Source organism: Vombatus ursinus, unplaced genomic scaffold, assembly GCF_900497805.2.
Source record: "Vombatus ursinus unplaced genomic scaffold, bare-nosed wombat genome assembly UNPS02012082.1, whole genome shotgun sequence".
Lineage (NCBI taxonomy): Eukaryota > Metazoa > Chordata > Mammalia > Diprotodontia > Vombatidae > Vombatus > Vombatus ursinus.
The window spans coordinates 3,894,276-3,912,015 of NW_020951860.1; the positions used below are offsets into that span (position 1 = coordinate 3,894,276).

General features: G+C 41.6%; 1 protein-coding gene across 2 annotated transcripts in view; it reads right to left on the reverse strand.

Moving 5' to 3' along the window:
- Positions 1 to 12,147: 12,147 nt before the first annotated feature.
- The window catches only part of MICAL3 (microtubule associated monooxygenase, calponin and LIM domain containing 3), a 240,384-nt gene continuing 234,791 nt past the window's right edge, over positions 12,148 to 17,740 (reverse strand). For both annotated transcript variants that reach the window (XM_027857317.1, XM_027857318.1), the window contains 3 exons: positions 14,280 to 14,379; positions 14,059 to 14,132; positions 12,148 to 13,974 (listed from right to left, as the gene is read on the reverse strand). In XM_027857317.1, the coding sequence (XP_027713118.1) occupies positions 13,790 to 13,974; positions 14,059 to 14,132; positions 14,280 to 14,379 (359 nt within the window). In that variant the 3' untranslated portion in view covers positions 12,148 to 13,789. The remainder of the gene's footprint in view (positions 13,975 to 14,058; positions 14,133 to 14,279; positions 14,380 to 17,740) is intronic.

Sequence of the window (17,740 nt, forward strand, 5' to 3'; positions counted from 1 at the left end):
ATAGGATAGCTTGAGGCAGGGAGCTCAGACTTTCAGTGGGCCCTGTGTAGTTAGGTTGTTACCCTCTTGATTTTTCTGGACCCCCTTTTGTGTCTAGACAACATAGCTGCAGACTTAATCCTGAGTGGCTCTAGTAGACCATAGTTCACCCCATACTCAGACTCTAGAGGTTTAGAGGGATTGTACTGATGGCCTAGTCTTTGATGGTTCTTTGTGGGCTGAGTCCTCATTACCTTATTCCTCATCTGGAAAAACCAGATTGCTGGTGTAGGTCCAACGCTGAATCCATGCTTTACTCTGGGCAGTCCCAAGTTACTCTGTATTCAGTTGAGGCTGAGCCCACAATTTGTTCTGAGAGAGCTGCTGGCCTAGTTTTGTTCTTGACCTGGTGTTGAGTCTTTGGTCCACTGTGGGCTACCTGGCAGTGTTGCCTGTTTGGAACTTCAGGGATTGATTTTTCAATCTTAGCAACCTTGAGGAGATCCCACTGCTGGCTTGGGTCCCAGGGCTGAGTCCACTTTATAGGTCTTCTCACCTTCCACAGTTCCTTCCCTAGTTACTTGTGTTTAGGTAGAGTTTGTCATTTTGGGCTGCAACTTTGCATAAATCCTCAGATTTCCCAATCACTACTCAGGGTAGTGATCTGCTTAGATCTTTATTGGAGTAGTTCTCAGGGAGAATTGGAGTGTATTGCTTCTTCTAACTCTGTCATCTTAGCTGATCTACCCTAGGCATAATATTTTACAGACTGCTTTACATTTTAACCTGATGTTACCTTCAATAGCCATCTCTCTTTGTTTGGAAAGTAAGTGAAATGTTTGCTGACTAAGGTGCTTTCTGGGCTTTTTTGTCTTTTTGTTGTAGCAAATTACATTTTAACTTCCGGATGAAACTTTTATAACAGGTGTTGATGTAATTTCTGTACTCCATCTCGTATTTTAAAATTTCAATAGATTGTTTAAACAATTCAGGGTTAGATCTTAATTGTAGGCCATTTATTTTCCCATTACTATTTTTTCTTGTGTATTAATAAATTCCAATCTTAAATTTGACAGCTTACTGTTCTGACCACAAGGACAGCCAACTCATGAATAATTCCCACATCAATAATGCCTTTTCTATCTGTTAAAATGTGGTTAGTTTGTTTCTCACCATGTACAGTGCCTACTAATGCATTTTTTTGGAGAATGTGTGATGTGGAGTTGTGATACGTCTGTATAATCTATGAGTCTTTGGCCTCACTCATTTCTTCCCCCTGATTTTTCTCCCCCATATTTTCCCATCCTTACCTTTCCCCCAAATTTTCATGGAAGTCACCATGTATGTATCAGAATTTATGTTGATTTGATATGGGAATCTTAATAAGTTCTTCCTAGAATTTCTCTATTTCTTTGTCCTCAGCAACTAATGTTGGTGTATAAACTACAATTATTTTCATGGTGATCTTTGTGCAAATACTTAATATTAGTACTGCAATAAGTGATGACCAAATGTCTTATGAAATAATATCTCTTGTATCTTTTGGGTGTATGATGAAACGCACTTTGCCAACTCTTTTCTTTGCCTATTGAAAGAGTACTTGTGAAGGATCAGCTACAACTTTCTTCTCCTCCTCCTCCTCCTTTAAAAAACTGATATGATTCAGTTCCTCCATCAATATCCACTCATCGATCAGTGGACAAGGATCTCACATTATAATACCAACAGTCAGATTAAAATTTGTTGGCAGGTTATAAACTATGATTCTTAGCCTACCCTGTTCCTTTTTCTGTTACTTTGCCACCATCACTACAAGGAAAACAGAAACAAAACAGGAGTTGTCTGACTTCTCCTTTCTGTTAACATTGTCCCAATCATCTGGGGGAACTCTTCTATTTTTTTAATCCTTTTTTACCTCATCATGGCCCAATCACCTCCCCTGTTGCATGATCCTTTGCTCTCTCTGTCTTAGCTTAGGCACATCCTGAGCTTTTTAGCACTCCTGACACTGTTCTTGCAGGTTGTACTGCACTTTTGGGGTAGGTAGGTGGCGCAGTGGATAGAGTGCTGGGCTTGGACCTGGAGTCAGGAAGACTCCTCTTTCTGAGTTCAAATCCAAGTTTTGTGACTCTTGGCAAGTCACTCAACCCTGTTGGCCCCAGTTTCCTCATCTGTAAAATGAGCTGGAGAAGGAACTGGCAAACCGCTCCAGTATCTTTGCCAAGAAAACCCAAATGGGGTCGCAAAGAGTTGGATATGACAACAACAATTTGTCCTCTTTTTTCTGCCTTACATCCATCTCTGGACCTTTTAAAAATTTAAACTGGTTGATGAGTTTCTGCATCTACATCGATCCCTTTAGACAACTTTCAGCCTTATTAGAACAGTTTATCTTTGCTCCTCCAGAATTTTGTTCTTGAGAATTTACCATTCCTACGGGGTCATCTTTCCTTATAGAATTTTGTCCATTGGAGCTGATCTTTTTTCTGGTTTCTCAAAATATAGGGTGGATGTCATGGCAGATTATACCAATATTACTTTTACTTCTCTATCACAAATTCTAAGAACAAGTGGTTGTGCCCTCTTAAGGTGCTACTCGTTTCCACTTCAGTGACCAATTCTTTCTTTTTTGCACAAATCAGGTTCAGAATAGCATTTCACCTTTAGGTTTCCTTCACCTTTTGAAGGCTGAAATGATTATTTAATAAGATAGAATATCAGCTTGAGAAGCAGCTAGGTGGTAGAATGGATAGAGGACTGGACTCATGAGTCAAGAAGATCTGAATTCAAGTCCTGCCTTTCATCAGGTAGTATCTCTTAGGCTGCCTACTCTGCTCAGGTTCCTGGGGATACTGTTTGGTTTTCCACAGCATTATTTAGTGGCATAGTGGGGGAAATCTAGGGACACTGCTTCTTCTTCTTCTTTTTTATTTTTATTTATTTATTTCTTATTTTTATTTATTTATTTTTTTTTAGTGAGGCAATTGGGGTAAGTGACTTGCCCAGAGTCACACATCTAGGAAGTATTATGTGTCTGAGGTCAAATTTGAACTCAGGTCCTCCTGACTCCAGGGCAGGTGCTCTATCTACTACACCACCTAGCTGCCTGTCAGGGGCACTGCTTCTTGAGGTTAATGTCAGATCTCTTCCCCTCAGATTCCATTGATCTGGTTAGAGAACTGGGTGACTTTCCCTGGTGCAGATCTCTTTCTCCCAGAGGTTCTTTTTTTTTTTTTTTTTTAGGCAATTGGGGTTAAGTGACTTACCCAGGGTCACACAACTAGTAAGTGTCAAGTGTTTGGTCTGAGGCTGGATTTGAACTCAGGTCATCTTGACTTCAGGGCCAGTGCTCTATCCACTGTGTTACCTAGCTGCCCCCTCCCAGAGGTTCTTAACCTGGGGTCAATGAACTTATTTAATATTTTGATAATTGCATTACCACATAATTGATTTCCTTTGTAATCCTATGAATTTTACTTTGCACATTTAAAAACATTCTGAAAAGAGATCCATAGGCTTCATTAGGCTGCCAACAATCACAAAATGACACACAAACACACAAAAGATTAAGAACCCTTGCTCTAAGCCAGGAGTAGAGAGACTCTCAGTGATGGAATTCTGGCCAGAGAAGAAGGGAATCTTTCTGGGTGGACACAGTTGCCCTCTAGTGCAATTTAATGGAACTGTGTTTCACCTTCTCCACTTTCTCAGCCAAGAGATTGCCTTCCGTTATTTCTAGGAGGCATCCTAAGAGAGATTTTATTTACTCCTTTTCATTTTCACTGAAACCAAGAAAGAGGGACATGTGGAACTGCTCAGGGTTTGGCTTCTGGGCTCCAGTTGCTATGCTCCTGGATTTGGCAATTTCAGTGTTGTTGAATACGTCATCATTTTCACATTTATTAAGTGTTTCCCACTCAGAATATTGCAAGTTATGTGTTTCAGAAAGACCTTACTTGTAGTAAATGCTGTCAGGCTAGGCATTATCTCATTTTTGACATCTGCCCTATTGGTGGCTAAGTTCAAGGTCTTTTCTTAGGTCTTAAACTCTTTAATCTCTCTGAAACATCTGAGACTATTGACTATTCCCTTCCTGAAACACCCTCTTCCTAGGGGGACGGGGTGGGTCAATGTGGAATTTTTCAAATTATGCCTATTTCTGATTCTGGGGAGCAGGGTTCTGAGGGGACCAAGAAGACTGGAACTAGAACATGAGAACATTAATATAATTATTATAATTATTAGTGGAGCTGTTGGGAAATAAAACCATTAATATTCTTTGACCCAGTGATCCCACTATTAGGAAAATAACTCAAGTAGCTCAATGATGGCAATAGAGGTCCTCTATATAACAAAGTATTTATAGACACATTCTTTATGATAGCAAAAAACTAAGCAAAGTACATGCCCATCAAATGGTGAATGGTTGAACAAACTATGGTATATGACTATAATAGATTATTATTTTGCTGTTAAGAAATAATGATTATAAAGAAGAAATGCTTGGGAAGCCTTGTATGAATTTATGCAGAGTGAAGTAAATAGAATAAAAAGAACAATATTCACAATGACCACAATAATGTAAAAGGAAACACTAAAATATACCAGAATTCTATGGCAGCTGAATAAGGCATGTGCTCTCAGACATGAACATGTAGGTTTGACTAAATTATTTTGCAAAATTTCTTTGTTACAATAGTGGATTCTCTGGAGGAGTATTATTGGAAAGGGATAGCACTGTTAAAAAAAAAGCATAAAAAACAATACAAATGACTGAAGCTATAGGGTTGTTTGGTGGGGGTGACATCTTGTGCACTACCTGATCATAATGATCTGGTCTCTTCCATTTTAATGTTCCCCTTACCCTGGTCTACTTTCAACATCTGCTACATTGCTAAGAGGAATATTTGAACCACTGCTTTCTTAAAACCCTTCCAAAGTTTGGTTTTGGGGGAAAAGGTGATAAAAACCATGGAGATGAAGGGTTTTGGCAACCCTTGTGAGGAGGGGTATATGTATCAAAAAGGTAAAAATGTCTGAGAACCATGGCGCTAGAACCAAGCAGTTATACCCTTTTCTCCCTCCCAAAGCTGTTACCTCTTGCCATATAGCTTTCATTGGCCTCAGATGTGGGAATTTCATGAATTTGACTTTATTGCTCTAGGGATCATCCTTCTACAGGAACCTCTAGGTTCACTTTTCCATTTTTTTGTGGCTTGTTTTCTGACTACTTTGCATACCCCCTCCCTCATGCCTATTTGTTTTTTAATCTAATAAGCTAGTACACTTGGTGGAGTCTGACCACCATCACTTACAATCACTACCATCATGCAATTGGGTATTGCCAAGTATTATGTTACCTTGGATTAGTGATTGTAATTGAAGCTCAGTGTAATTGCTTATATCTATAGGGACTGCATATAGATTTCTGATCATGTGGGCTAGTCCACCACTGAAAAACATAGCCACCCTAAGTTGGAGCCCATGGCAGGCATGAATTTATTTGCTTGAGACAAAATCAGTTTCTACCACGCAGAAGAAAAAAATAACAAGACTTTATTTTAGCTGTTAGCCATTTGAAGGGCATAAACATCTAGAGAGCAAATGTACACCAAAACCGAACTGAAGAAAATGTTTATTTCTACACAGAAGATACTCTTTACTGTTGTACTCCACACACAAGCTATACTTTTAACAGTCTGAATATCAGAATTCTCCTACCCTTGAAGAAGGTGCAAGAGGCAAATACCTTCATTTAGAGTGTATTTGGTGTGTATGTGTGTGCATTATTTAAAATGACTGCAATGCCATTCCAATCTGGCATTCTTTCCATCTTTTACATTTAGAATCTTAAAAAGTTTTCTTTTCCAATAGCTAATTCTCTGTGAATTCCTGTTGGAGAGTTTCTATATGGTCCTGTGCTGCTTCTCATACATACCATCTAGGAATGGAGGAAACCTTCAATCAATTTTTAATTTTCAATTTCAACAGAGGAGTTACATCTCTTCTTGTCCATCCCTGTGTTAAAGGCTTGGCCTACTTCCAACCTATGCCAGATGATAGCTGGGTAGTGCTTCCCCCTTTCTTATCCCTCAGAGTTTTATGTAAACATGGAATTCTTGAACCAATAGTGACCCAGATCATGCAGTGTAGGCTGGCAGAACGCTTGATATTACTCTCTGTGAAGGTATCGAAGGGCACCCAGTACTTAGGTCTAATAACTGTACAACACCGTGATTAGAACCACAAAGAACTTAGGACAGCGATGTCTATAGACCATCCCCTAGCTTTGAATAAACAGTATGAAAACACAAAGTGGGATTTCTTGAAGTAGTCTAACCCCTTTATTCTTTGCTCCAGAAATCTTATCCTGTGTTCCAAAGTGAGGCTGATGAGGGGTAATGTTTTTTTAAAAAGTGTGTGTATGTGAATAATTACTTCTTCAGGCAAGATGCCTTTTAGAACATGGAAATGAAGGCAGTTAAACATTTTTCCTTATCTTTGTGGAGGACAGACTCCTAGATCAGCTGAAAATATCAGTGAATTTCCCCAAGTTCCAGGAAGGTAGAGTCTAGGTGCTCTCCTACTTAGCGAGGCACCACCAAATGTATGGCCATCTCTCTTGACCATCCAAAGTGCCAATCACTAGAAAGTCCCATGCTCCTTGGGGGTCCTGAGGCCTTGCCCTCTTAGATCCTGCTTGGTAGGATACATTGTTGATGATGTCATAGAGGGCAATAATCACACTCCTCAATAACACTCCCCTTGATTCTGTCAGAACACAGAGGTGGAGAGAACATATGTTTAACACAGTATCAGGCTGCCTGTGGAATGGAGCTCACAGCATTTGAGGTTGGAATATGGAAATGCTGACTGGCTTCAGCACATTTTAAGGATGTATTTAAGGAAGAGTGGAAGACAAGAGTAGAGGGCACTTAACACTGCCTTCCTCATTGCTTATCTAGCAGCCAACATCCAATAAGCAGGAAGAGAAGTAATAAAGAGCCAGATGTGGACACTTAAAAATAATCTTAATATAATCTTGATTGATCTCAGATAAGACAGCATTACTTGGCAGCAGGAATATATTCTCTTGTGAAGGGTTGTCTTTGGAGCCTGTTGGGTTCTCTCAGGGGTACACTTCAGACCAGTCTCCACAGGAAGGAGTTGTTAATGCAAACAAGAACGTCCACTGAGAGCAAAACCGTATGTGGCTCCATCCACCTTAGGATATCAAACCACTTTATAAATTATTACCCCTCACAACATTCCCATGAGGTAGGTATCATTATAGTCAGGGGGACTGAGGCATATAAAGGTGATGACTTGCCTAACATCACATGTTAAGTTGGTACAGAAGCAGGAGCCAAAATGAGGAATGTTAATTTCTCCATGTACTTGACCTACCGCTACTTCTAGTTATTATACCCGTGGCGGCTTGTGTTCTCCCTCTCCCTCTTAAACACACACTTTCATTTCTGGTAACATCATATGGAGAGCTACCCTCTACAAGGTGAGCATCATCTACAAAGGAAATATTGCCTGGGACCTGGGGCGAATATCTTAACTATTTTGGGGAAATCTAGTAGAAGTCTGGCAGACCTGTGTTCAGCTACTAAAACTTGGTCATATGAGATCCAACTTTTCTAACATGGAGGGCTAAGAGATTCCCTGTGGAAGCGGCATAGGTGCACTACATTTTATTCTCGGATATTGGGACGTTCTCTAAAGTTGGCTATTGTGAAGGCCTAAGTGGGGGAGGGTGTCAGATTTTGCTCTTGCTTAGATCCCGAATCTTGTAAAATTTGGGAATGACAGCTCCTAAGTTAAGAAAGTCGTGCCTGGACTGAAAGGGGTGAGCACTGAAGAACGACATCTTATAAGAATAGTCCTCTGCTCTGCCTACTAGCAATAAGTGGCCATCTAAGGCAGCAGCCGCTGGCACCTACATTACATCTCTGTGCTTGAAGCAGCAGCTGCTGTGGAGATTGGATGAAGTGGTTCAACATTCCCTTTAAAGTCCCAGCTGCATTCCCTCCAGGAAAATAGAAGGGGAAGGGGATAAGAGAAGGGGGGGGAGATAGAAGGAAAAGCAGACTGGGGGAAGGGGTATTCAGAATGTATGCCATCTTGGGGGGGAGGGACAAGATGGGGAGAAATTTGGAACTCAAAATCTTGTGGAAGTAAATGTTGAAAACTAAAAATAAATAAATTTATTAATTCACCAAAAAAAAAAAAAAAGTCCCAGCTGCAGGCTAACCTCATGCTGAGGGAGCTGGGCTATCTTATTAAGTGTGTCAAGAAGGGAGCCACCCCAGGGCCATATTTACTTTAGAGGATGGAAGAAACTCACACATAACAAAATCTTGGGGCAGTCTACTGGGGTTTCATGAAAACACATCGAGCGCCTATCAAGGCAGTTTAACTCTCTGGTGCTACCAACAAAACTTGCTCTCTAGTGCTCACTGCTGGTGCTTAAGAAGAGGACCAGTCTGACTAGGAGACGCTATTTTCCTTCTAACACTTCGGACTACTCTACCTGTCCATCCTCACTGGACACCCCTGAAGGGGTTCTATAGCTACTGTTTTGGACAACTTTGACAGAGGAGATGGAATGGATTTGGAAGGCTGAAGAGGAATCACTTTACCCCAACACAATAACTATTAAGGCTAGTAAAACAGAACAAAATGACAAGATCGTTCTGTCTACTCTTGTTCCTGCCCTAATGCATGATTACCCCAGACTAGTGCACTTTAACCAGGTATGATGACTAGCAGAGCCTGGCAGTGTAGTAGGTTAGACCAAAAGCTTGGCACTACTTCATGGTAGCTTTTCCTCTTCCTGAGCCCATGGATGCTTGCCATGAGACAGTATTCACCCAGGGCCTTCCTTCTTACCTGGCTCCTGCAGTGTCCTATATGACAGCACTAGGCTTGTTGACTCTCAGAGTCTTAGCAATCAGATGCCACATATTTTAAGTGTAGAGAAGAGGTGGTTTCATCTTGGAAATAAAAAACTGAGCTGGGTAGCAAAATCCCACTGATAAGCAGTGGTGCCTGTCAGGACTTGTCTTTGCCAGTCCAAACTCACCGGCTATGTTCTTTGCTTTCCTTTCTAACTAAGACCTTCACGTCATCCTCATCCTGTGCTTCCTCTGCTATTTCTGGAACAGCTGGCAGATTCTCTTTCCCTTGAGGCAAAGACCTAGTTAACCAGCTGCTCTAGCTTCCAGAATGCATCCATGTTGATGACCTCTAACTCACCTTTTCTAGGCTTGCCTCCATTTGTCAAACATGGCCACATCTTATTCTCCAACTAAAAAAGAAAAACAGATTTTTTGTGTGTAGTTTTGCTGATTATCATGGAACCAACTATGTTTCCGAGAAGCAAGCTGAATTTGGAGAGAAGTCTTGATTTACCAGGAAAGTGAGGAATACAGTTGGCAGGTGACATCATCTTATTTTATGCCAGGAGAAACATTGGAAAAAGGTGCAGAGAAGGCCTCAGGTGGAAAGGAGTGAAGAAATTTTTGGAATTCCTTTCATTTCTATTTGGACTGACTTCTAACCAAGGAAGGTTGGACTTAGCCCATTCTAGGGACCTATCCGTTCCTATCGGCTGGATGTGTTTTGAAACTATGGGGTAGCAGCTCATTTGCTTAATTGTGCTAAAGATGGTGAACCACGTCTGGAGCTTGGGTCATTTCCCCTGAGGATACTTCTTGGATTGGGATCTAGTTAGGGGGGAAACAGCTCTGGCAAGAGATCTTGGACAAAATGAATTATTTAACTTCATGGAGAATCTCTGTTTACAAGTGAACTGTGTTGTGTGGTCCCAACTCGCTGGAGGACTGTTCATTTTTGGCCATGATGATGGCCAGATACTGAATTGTGTGGGAGTTCAAGGGATGAGAAGGGAGTTTTACAGATGGATTAAAGGAACAAATGCCAATAAAAGTTATGCTCTTTACAAAACATGTATTTTCCCATGTATGCACATGTATACATGAATATATGTGTATATGTAAAATATGTGAATATGGGCTTTTCTCAGACAGTTGTGTCTGCTGGCCTGAATAAGGTACTACAGTGAAGGAAATGCAGAGTGGTTAACTATAGTCACTAAAATACCTAAAAAATACACCATGTATTTCTTTCTAAAACTTTTATTGTGCATAAAATGGACCGTTTTTCTTGGTCAGGCAGGTCCAATATCTTCCCTCTTCTACTCTCCCCCCTTCTCACCGTACTGCAAAAATACTTCTGCTTGTTGGGAGTAGATGATTGTTCCATTGGTGCTGGTTAGAATCAGTCTGGGAGCAAGGTACCAAAGCTAGATTCCAAACTCATGGCACTGTCAGAGTGATGGCACCACTTTGAGCATGGGCAGGATCACAAACCAAGAGAGGTACCTAGCCATATTGCTAAGTGATACGTGAGACTCAGAGGCAGAGTTTTCCCTTCAAACAATGGGGATCCTGTTACCCCCAAGCTGTTATGTGGTTGGTTATGTCTTTTTGTGCTTGTGTTCACTATAAAGCAATTCTGGAATTTCTGTTGAACCAGGGATCCTGTTTTTCAGGAACTAAGATCTCAGAAAGAAAGCTTAACTGGAGGATATGACATGTTTCCAGAGCTGGGAAACTTTTCATGCTACTCATGTTGCCTGTGTACTAAGAAAAATTTCAAAACAGTGGTTAACAAAAATAGGAGTTTAAAAAACTTCTATAGCCTGAAAAATATCAGGCTGGACTCAAAGGAGCTCAGGCTCCTTTGTAAGGAGTAATTAAGACTCTGAATAAAGCACAAGGAAATATAAAACATAGACTTTTTGCAGGTAATTGATACATTTCCTGCCACTGATCACACTGAAGCCATAATACTGTTGACTGGAAGAACTAGGGAACATTTTGCAGGCTTGTAGTTTTTTTTTTATATGTTCTTTCTGCAAATGCAATTCCATAAATAATTATTAAACCCCTTTTATATGCATAGTATGTTTAGCACACCACTTTCCCCTGGCTGAGACTGCAAACAGACTGTGATTTAATAGGATGCAGTGGTGTGAATATTCACATTCTAAAAGTAACATCTGAGAAAGCTGCTACGTTAGGCTACTTGAAGCATTATCATCACCACCACCGTGATATCCTTTTAACTAATTTAGGATTTAATCCTGAATTGATCCTTAACTCTTGACCAATGGGGTGGTGAGATTAGTGAGAAGGCCACAGTCAGTTATAGAGTAGGTACCAATATACTACGGGGGGATGGGGGGGAGGGGGTCCCCATTTCATGGAAAGCTGGGGGACTCAAAGGCAGAGTACTGAACATCTTTCTTCTTGAGAAAAGGGAGCAAAACTGGAGGCTTCTCTATAAGAAATACGGGAGATAGGGATAAAAGTCAGAGCTTGTGGTAACACCTAGCAGCTTGTCAGCAGGGGATTTCCATAGGAAAAGATGGCAGCTTTGAGACAGAAAGGATTAAGGGATAAAATCTACTCCTTTATTGTTAAGAAGGCTCACAGGTTTAGAGCTGGAAGGGACCTCAGAAGATCTAGTCAATCCCCCTCATTTTACAGAGGAGGAAACTGAGGTCCAAGGAGGATGTTATGGTTGAGGCACAAAATGATTCCCCACATAAATTTCAAGGTCAGCTCTGATTCTTTCCTTATCCATAGGTTGCTTCTGAGAGGTGCCAAGGCTTCATGGACATCATTCAGCCTAATCAAGAGTTGGAAGGAGTACACCTGGTCTGGCAAAGACGACATCTTCCCTGGGTTCACCATATTCCCAGTGATAGCAATCAGACTCCTGGGTTGGTTTAAGCTATAGTGGAACTGGGAACTTTGAGAAGCTAACTTTGGGGTGAACTCTGGTAAACTGCAGTGAGCTTGGCTCAAGCCGCTGCTTGCATGCTGCTAATAAGCTCTAGGATTCTAGGGCTTGCTTCCCTCTATCATTCTGGAGAAGAGGGGAGCAAATGTAGTTCATCTGTTTGCCTGGAAATTCTGCTCAAACCTACCAGTAAAATCTTGCTATATCCTGTGCATTTCTTTATAATGGGTTTGGTATGAGGAATTCTCCTTAGTGAGGCTCCTGCCCACTGGATTAAGATGCATCAATGTCAATCAACCCTACTCAATAAAAAAGGTTAACTCCACTACCTTCTTTTATAAGTGTATTTTTAGTAGGAGAAACCCTTGGTGAGAAAAGCATATGAGAAGAGCAGCTTTTTCAGAGCCAGGATCTCACAACAGGAGAGATACCAAGGGGGGAGGGGAACGGCGTAGGGGACAGAAGGTTGGTGTCATAATCTTGGCTTTGTCTTGAATATTAATGAAAATATATTCTCTGACACATGACTATTACCCATTTGCAAATCTGAAGCACAGAAGGAAAGGGAAAGTTGGATCCCGGAGACATGCTATTCTCCAAGTCAGGAGGCATGGCGCCAAGATTAGGTCTCAGCCAGGACAGGACACACAAGAGGGCACAGAACAAGCCATCAGATAAAACAAGAAAAAAACTAGGTCACAACAGGGTTGTGTTCTATTCCCTGAAGCCAACCAGAATAACAAGCTAGAAATATCACGAACGACACGAATAAATAGATGCATATAACCAAGACTTCAGTCAGTTGCCGATTGGATGACGAATGATGTAAGACAGATGTCTGGCACTCCCTCATTCGAGCACTGAATGATTTGTGTTTCTTGTAAAGATATAAAAAGCGAACTTGCTTTTTTTCAAGTATTAAAAAAAATAAGTTAATTGACAAAAAATAAAAAGGGTTCAAAGTGACCGAGGGTCCTGTCAGGTCTTTGCTTCATTTTCATTGTGCAAACACAGGAAAAAAAATTAAGGAAAACATATTCTCCTTTCCCAACTTAAAGTACTGAACAGTGTCAATAACTTTCTGTCCTGAGGCAGCCCTCAGCTGGGGTCTGGAACCTGGGACCTTGACCCCGTCGTCCCTCAAAGTCAGTATTTTCCAGTGTCAAAATAGTTGCAATTCAAAACAAAGGTGAAAGGTAGCACTCCCCAGGCCTGGGGTCCTTGCCACAGGAAAGTGCTTGGGCCACGGGATGCTTGGCCCACACACTCTAAATGAACTTTCTCTAAATCGTGTAGTGTAGGGTTGTTCCCTTATGTACCCTCTTCACTTGTAGAGCTAACTCTGGAGACCTCCCTAGAGATAGCTCTTAGTCACCAACCCTGACCTCCAAGATGGATGGCTTGACCCCAGCCTGACAATGGTACTTTTACTCTCTTGGGTATTCTCAGGGTAGGGTGTGTTTTTTAGGTTTCTTTCATGGGGTTATAGGAAGAATAGGTAAAAATGCTGCTCTCTTTGGTTGCTTAGACTCTCCCCTGCAATAGGAAGTTAACTCCATCGTAGCAGTGATGTCAACAAAGAGAGAGTCTCTTCACTTCCTTCTCTAATTGAACAGGTTAGTAGAGGAAATGGGAAAAGGACCAACTGTAGTCCATTTGGGAGGATAAAGGGTTTTCCATAATAAGCGTCCATCACTCTGTGCTCTTCCTTCTCCCCGTGCATCTGTCTCAGGTGGGCCCCTTGAGCCAGGTTCTCCAGGGCGGCCGGATTCCCTCAGCTCATCAACTTCGCTCAGGGTTTTCCCCAAAACACATGAGGCTCAATTCCACTGTTGAAGAGGCACATGGATACTTGAAAGTATGCTCTCAGAAAATGCCAGACCTTCTCAGATCTCTCAAGCTAGGGGTTTCTGGAGAGCCCAGCCTATGCCGAATGGCTACGAAAGACCAACCAGTGAGAGTGAGCAGATCCTCAGGACCAGTTCATGTTGAAGCCTTTGGAGAGCATGACGGCCTCCAGATCCTTGTCTTCTTCTTTTTCTCGAAGTCTCTGCTCTTCGAGCAAGGCCACCAGAGAGTCCCTCTGCTCCACCACCTCTAACATCTCGTTCAGAATCCTCTTCTCTTCTAATAGCTCTTCATCCGTCTTTAAGTGGTCTGCAGAGGAAGCCAAAGGCTTTGTGTAAATATAGGACACGGATAAGAATGAACCAACCCGCGACAACCAAGTTGTTTTTTTACCTTCAACGGCCATCCGTTCCCGGAGCTCTTGCTGTAATCGACTCTGCCGATCTTCTAGTTCCAGTTCCCGGGCGCTGAAAAGTGGATCAGGAGGAACAAAGACAAAATAGTAATGTCCACAGTGAAGCATCTCTTCTTTCTGCTTCGGGCAGTTGCTAACCCCTCAGCAGATCTTCCACCCCTGCATCCCCCCAACCATGTGGACAGGCCCGGTCACTCACAATATCATAAGCTCTGACTCATAGCGCACCAAGGCATTTTTCTCTTGTACCAGCTTGAACCACTCTTGCATCAGCTTTGGATCATCCTTCTTCCCCATGCCTGTCAAAAGACACAAAGAATCAGCTGCCATCTCCCAGCTCGTTGGAATTACAACACAGGGGCCAATGTGCAAAGAGAGCCAAGCAAGAGCTGCTGGAACACTTCCAAGCCAGATCTGTAAGTTTACCTACAACACACAGGATGAGAAGAGAACTGCAGAAACACTCTGAGCCCACCACTCACCCCTTCAACCAATCTCTGATTGGTTTCTGACATTCATTTTATCCATACTCTTTCATTTCCACTTGACAGACCTTCTGACCACCAACTTATCCTTGACTCAGACTTATTTGTGCCTCTCTCTCTATTGGTCCTAACCCAGCTCAAGAGTTTTCTCTTTGGTCGCTTTAAAACAAAACAAAACAAAAAAAACCCCAAATCTTCCCCATCCTGCCTATCTTTTTGAGTCACATACACTGATAGCCTAATATAGTAAGATGCCTTTTCTTGCACAGGATTATTTTTAACCTGGTTTGCTGCTGATTGTTTTACCAACCTCTCCCTCCCATAGGGTACTTTGCCTGTCCTGGTTTGGCTAGTGTCTGAGCATGGAAACTTTGGCAGACACTAGAAATGAGAGAAAAAGACCTTCCACCATCCAATTCAAAGTCCAGTTTTCAGACTTTCTATTTGAGAATGAAATTATTCTGCTTTAATACACAACATCCAGGAGAGATCTTATTCAGTTAAACCTCTTATTTTAATCGGTTTAAGTTGTAGTTGAAGAGTTCTAAGAAGAACTTTCTGACACGGAAGCACTTCAGACCACAGGTGTATGTAAAGAGTGGGAAAGGGTACATTGACACACCAGGCTTCTTAAACACTGGAACTGGGCTCACCTAAAACTTACAGAATTATTTCCTTTGAAGTTCTTAAGCAACATGGATTCTTGTGTTTAGGTCAGTGTTAAGTATAGTCTTGTCTGAGGCCTCTTAAGGTTTCTTCCATTCTATGATTCAGTAGGCATTGTGACATAGTGAACAGAGCTGGCCTGAAACCAGGAAGACCTGGTACATGTCCTGCCTTAGACCCTTACTGGCTATGTGACTCTGGGTGAATCACTTAACTTCTCAGTGCTCTAGGCAACTCTTTTAAGTTGCAGAGGAGGTTTCCTCACCTAGAAGTTCCCTATAATAATGAAATCAGGTCCAGTCCCTATCCCTATCCTATGACTCACCTGGCTGGTTATTTCACTCTATAGTAAAATTACACTGTCATCCTAGCAACATCCAAACCCTAAAATATACATTTTAACCTATTATTATTCAGTGTTCCCTTAGAAAGAGATATCCTTCCTCCTTGGGCAAACATGAATTCTTTCCAAGTGCATGATATATTTGAACTTCATGGTCTTCTCTATTTCCTGTTTTCCTATACTCCCAATACTTAAAGTTCTTGGCACACCATTCAAAAGCAAATTTGTTTTTGGTAATATAGCTTTTCCAATGCAAAAGATGTTATAGCTAGGTCTTTACTTGGTGGCTAAAGTCTGGAAAGGCAGAAGTCTACTATTGCATTCCCACAAGTAGTGTGAGTTAGTGTCCATGCTCTGCTCCATTGTACATGCAACTTTGCTCCCAAGGTTAAGTCCCATCATGGATTCCCAGTCCGTAAGACTAAAGCTACCACCATGTTTACAGATCCATATTGCTTGATATAGCATTTGACCATGTCTTAGGGGGAATAATGCCCTCCTCACCCAACCCAATAGATTTGGTTATTGGCTTTTAATCTAGCCATCTGCTCAGTTCCAAGCATTCCTTTCTGGGCATCTCTGCACAATATGCCCATATAGCCATAGGGAGATGGGACCTTTAGGCATGCAAGCTATATAGTGGGGCAGAGTCATGAGAGGGTATTGGAGAAGTCTCCTTTCCCACTTCCAACAGAAAGAAATAACTGAATGAAAACTGGACACTCCTCATGAACTACAGTAGAGATTGTTCACAGCCAATGAGACAAGGTAGGGTGGATGAAAGTCAATGTGAGAGCCATGGAAAGCAGAGTAAGAGGTTAGCAAGGTTAGTCACGATCACATTCTCCCCTTCCCCTTCCCTCATGCCTTTGCAATGACAATTATCACAACAGACTCCAAATCAGACAAATTCAAAAATACACTCAGCAAGACATGGGGTACAAATTTTTTTGTTTTAGAGACCTTAAGGATGTTTATGCAAACCAGTCTTTTTAAGGACACAGTATTCCTTTACTTCAACAATGCAAATTACAATCATACAGGTGGGAGGCTCTCTCACCTGTATCCCTGGCTTCTCAGAAAGATCAGAGAAATCAAATGCCCCAGTGAACAATGGAGGTGTCAAGTTTTTTGGGCAGCCAGTGGAGTTCTTCCAAATTAAAGACTTGGCCTCTACTCTCATATTCTAATCTTCCCCGCCAAATTGTCAAAGGGATACTGTACCTTGTTAAGAAACTGCCACAGTCATAAAAAGTTGCAACAGAGGGTGATTACTGGGATTTAAGGGAAAGGGAATGAAAGAGAAACATCTGGGAATTGGGTCACTGGTTGACTAATGGTGCTATGACCCCTCTGCGACAGTGGGAACGGGATTGGATCACGTTACATTACCTTCATGGACACAGCAAGGGCAGAAGGAGGGAGGTCTACGACGTGGTGTCCCGCCACTGGGCTCAACTTCAAAGGACCAAACAAGGAAGAAAAGGAAAAGGAGAAAGACAAGGTGCAGGAAAAGTAGAAAAAAAAAGAGGAATTTGGAAGAGGAGAGGAACAGGGAAAAGGTGAAACAAAAGACAAGCAGAGGACAAAAAGCATACAAGTGAGAAAGAAAGGAACAATAAGAAGGAAAGAAAAAATACGAAAAATGGAGAAGCAGAAACAAGGGAAACAAGTCTACAAATGAGTTAAATCCTTTATTTTTTTTTTCCTTTTCTCTCTCTCTCTCTTTTTTTTTTTTAAAGCAGCAAAGAAACCAGACAAGAGTAGATCAGGGGATCAGGCAGGACATTCTTTGATGTGAGTATACAACTTAGGAAATAGAACGCAAAATTTGTCCCTAATGAACATACACATTCCCTCCACTGAGAAAGAGGGACTTGCAGGAAATTGAGTTGTTTCTAATCCTTCTACAATAATGTTTAGAATTTTGGATGTTATAGAACCAGAGTCTGTCAGGCCTTGAATGTTGGGCTTTTATTTCTCAAGCACCCACATGTCTTGGGTACTATTGTGCTCTTTTGAGTCTATCTGGGTCAGGGGCATATGGGACGGATCAAATTGGTATGTAGGAAAGTTCTCTGATTTTGCAGGTGAAATAACAGCCAAAACCCAAGCAAACTCTATCTATCTATCTATCTATCTATCTATCTATCTATCTATCTATCT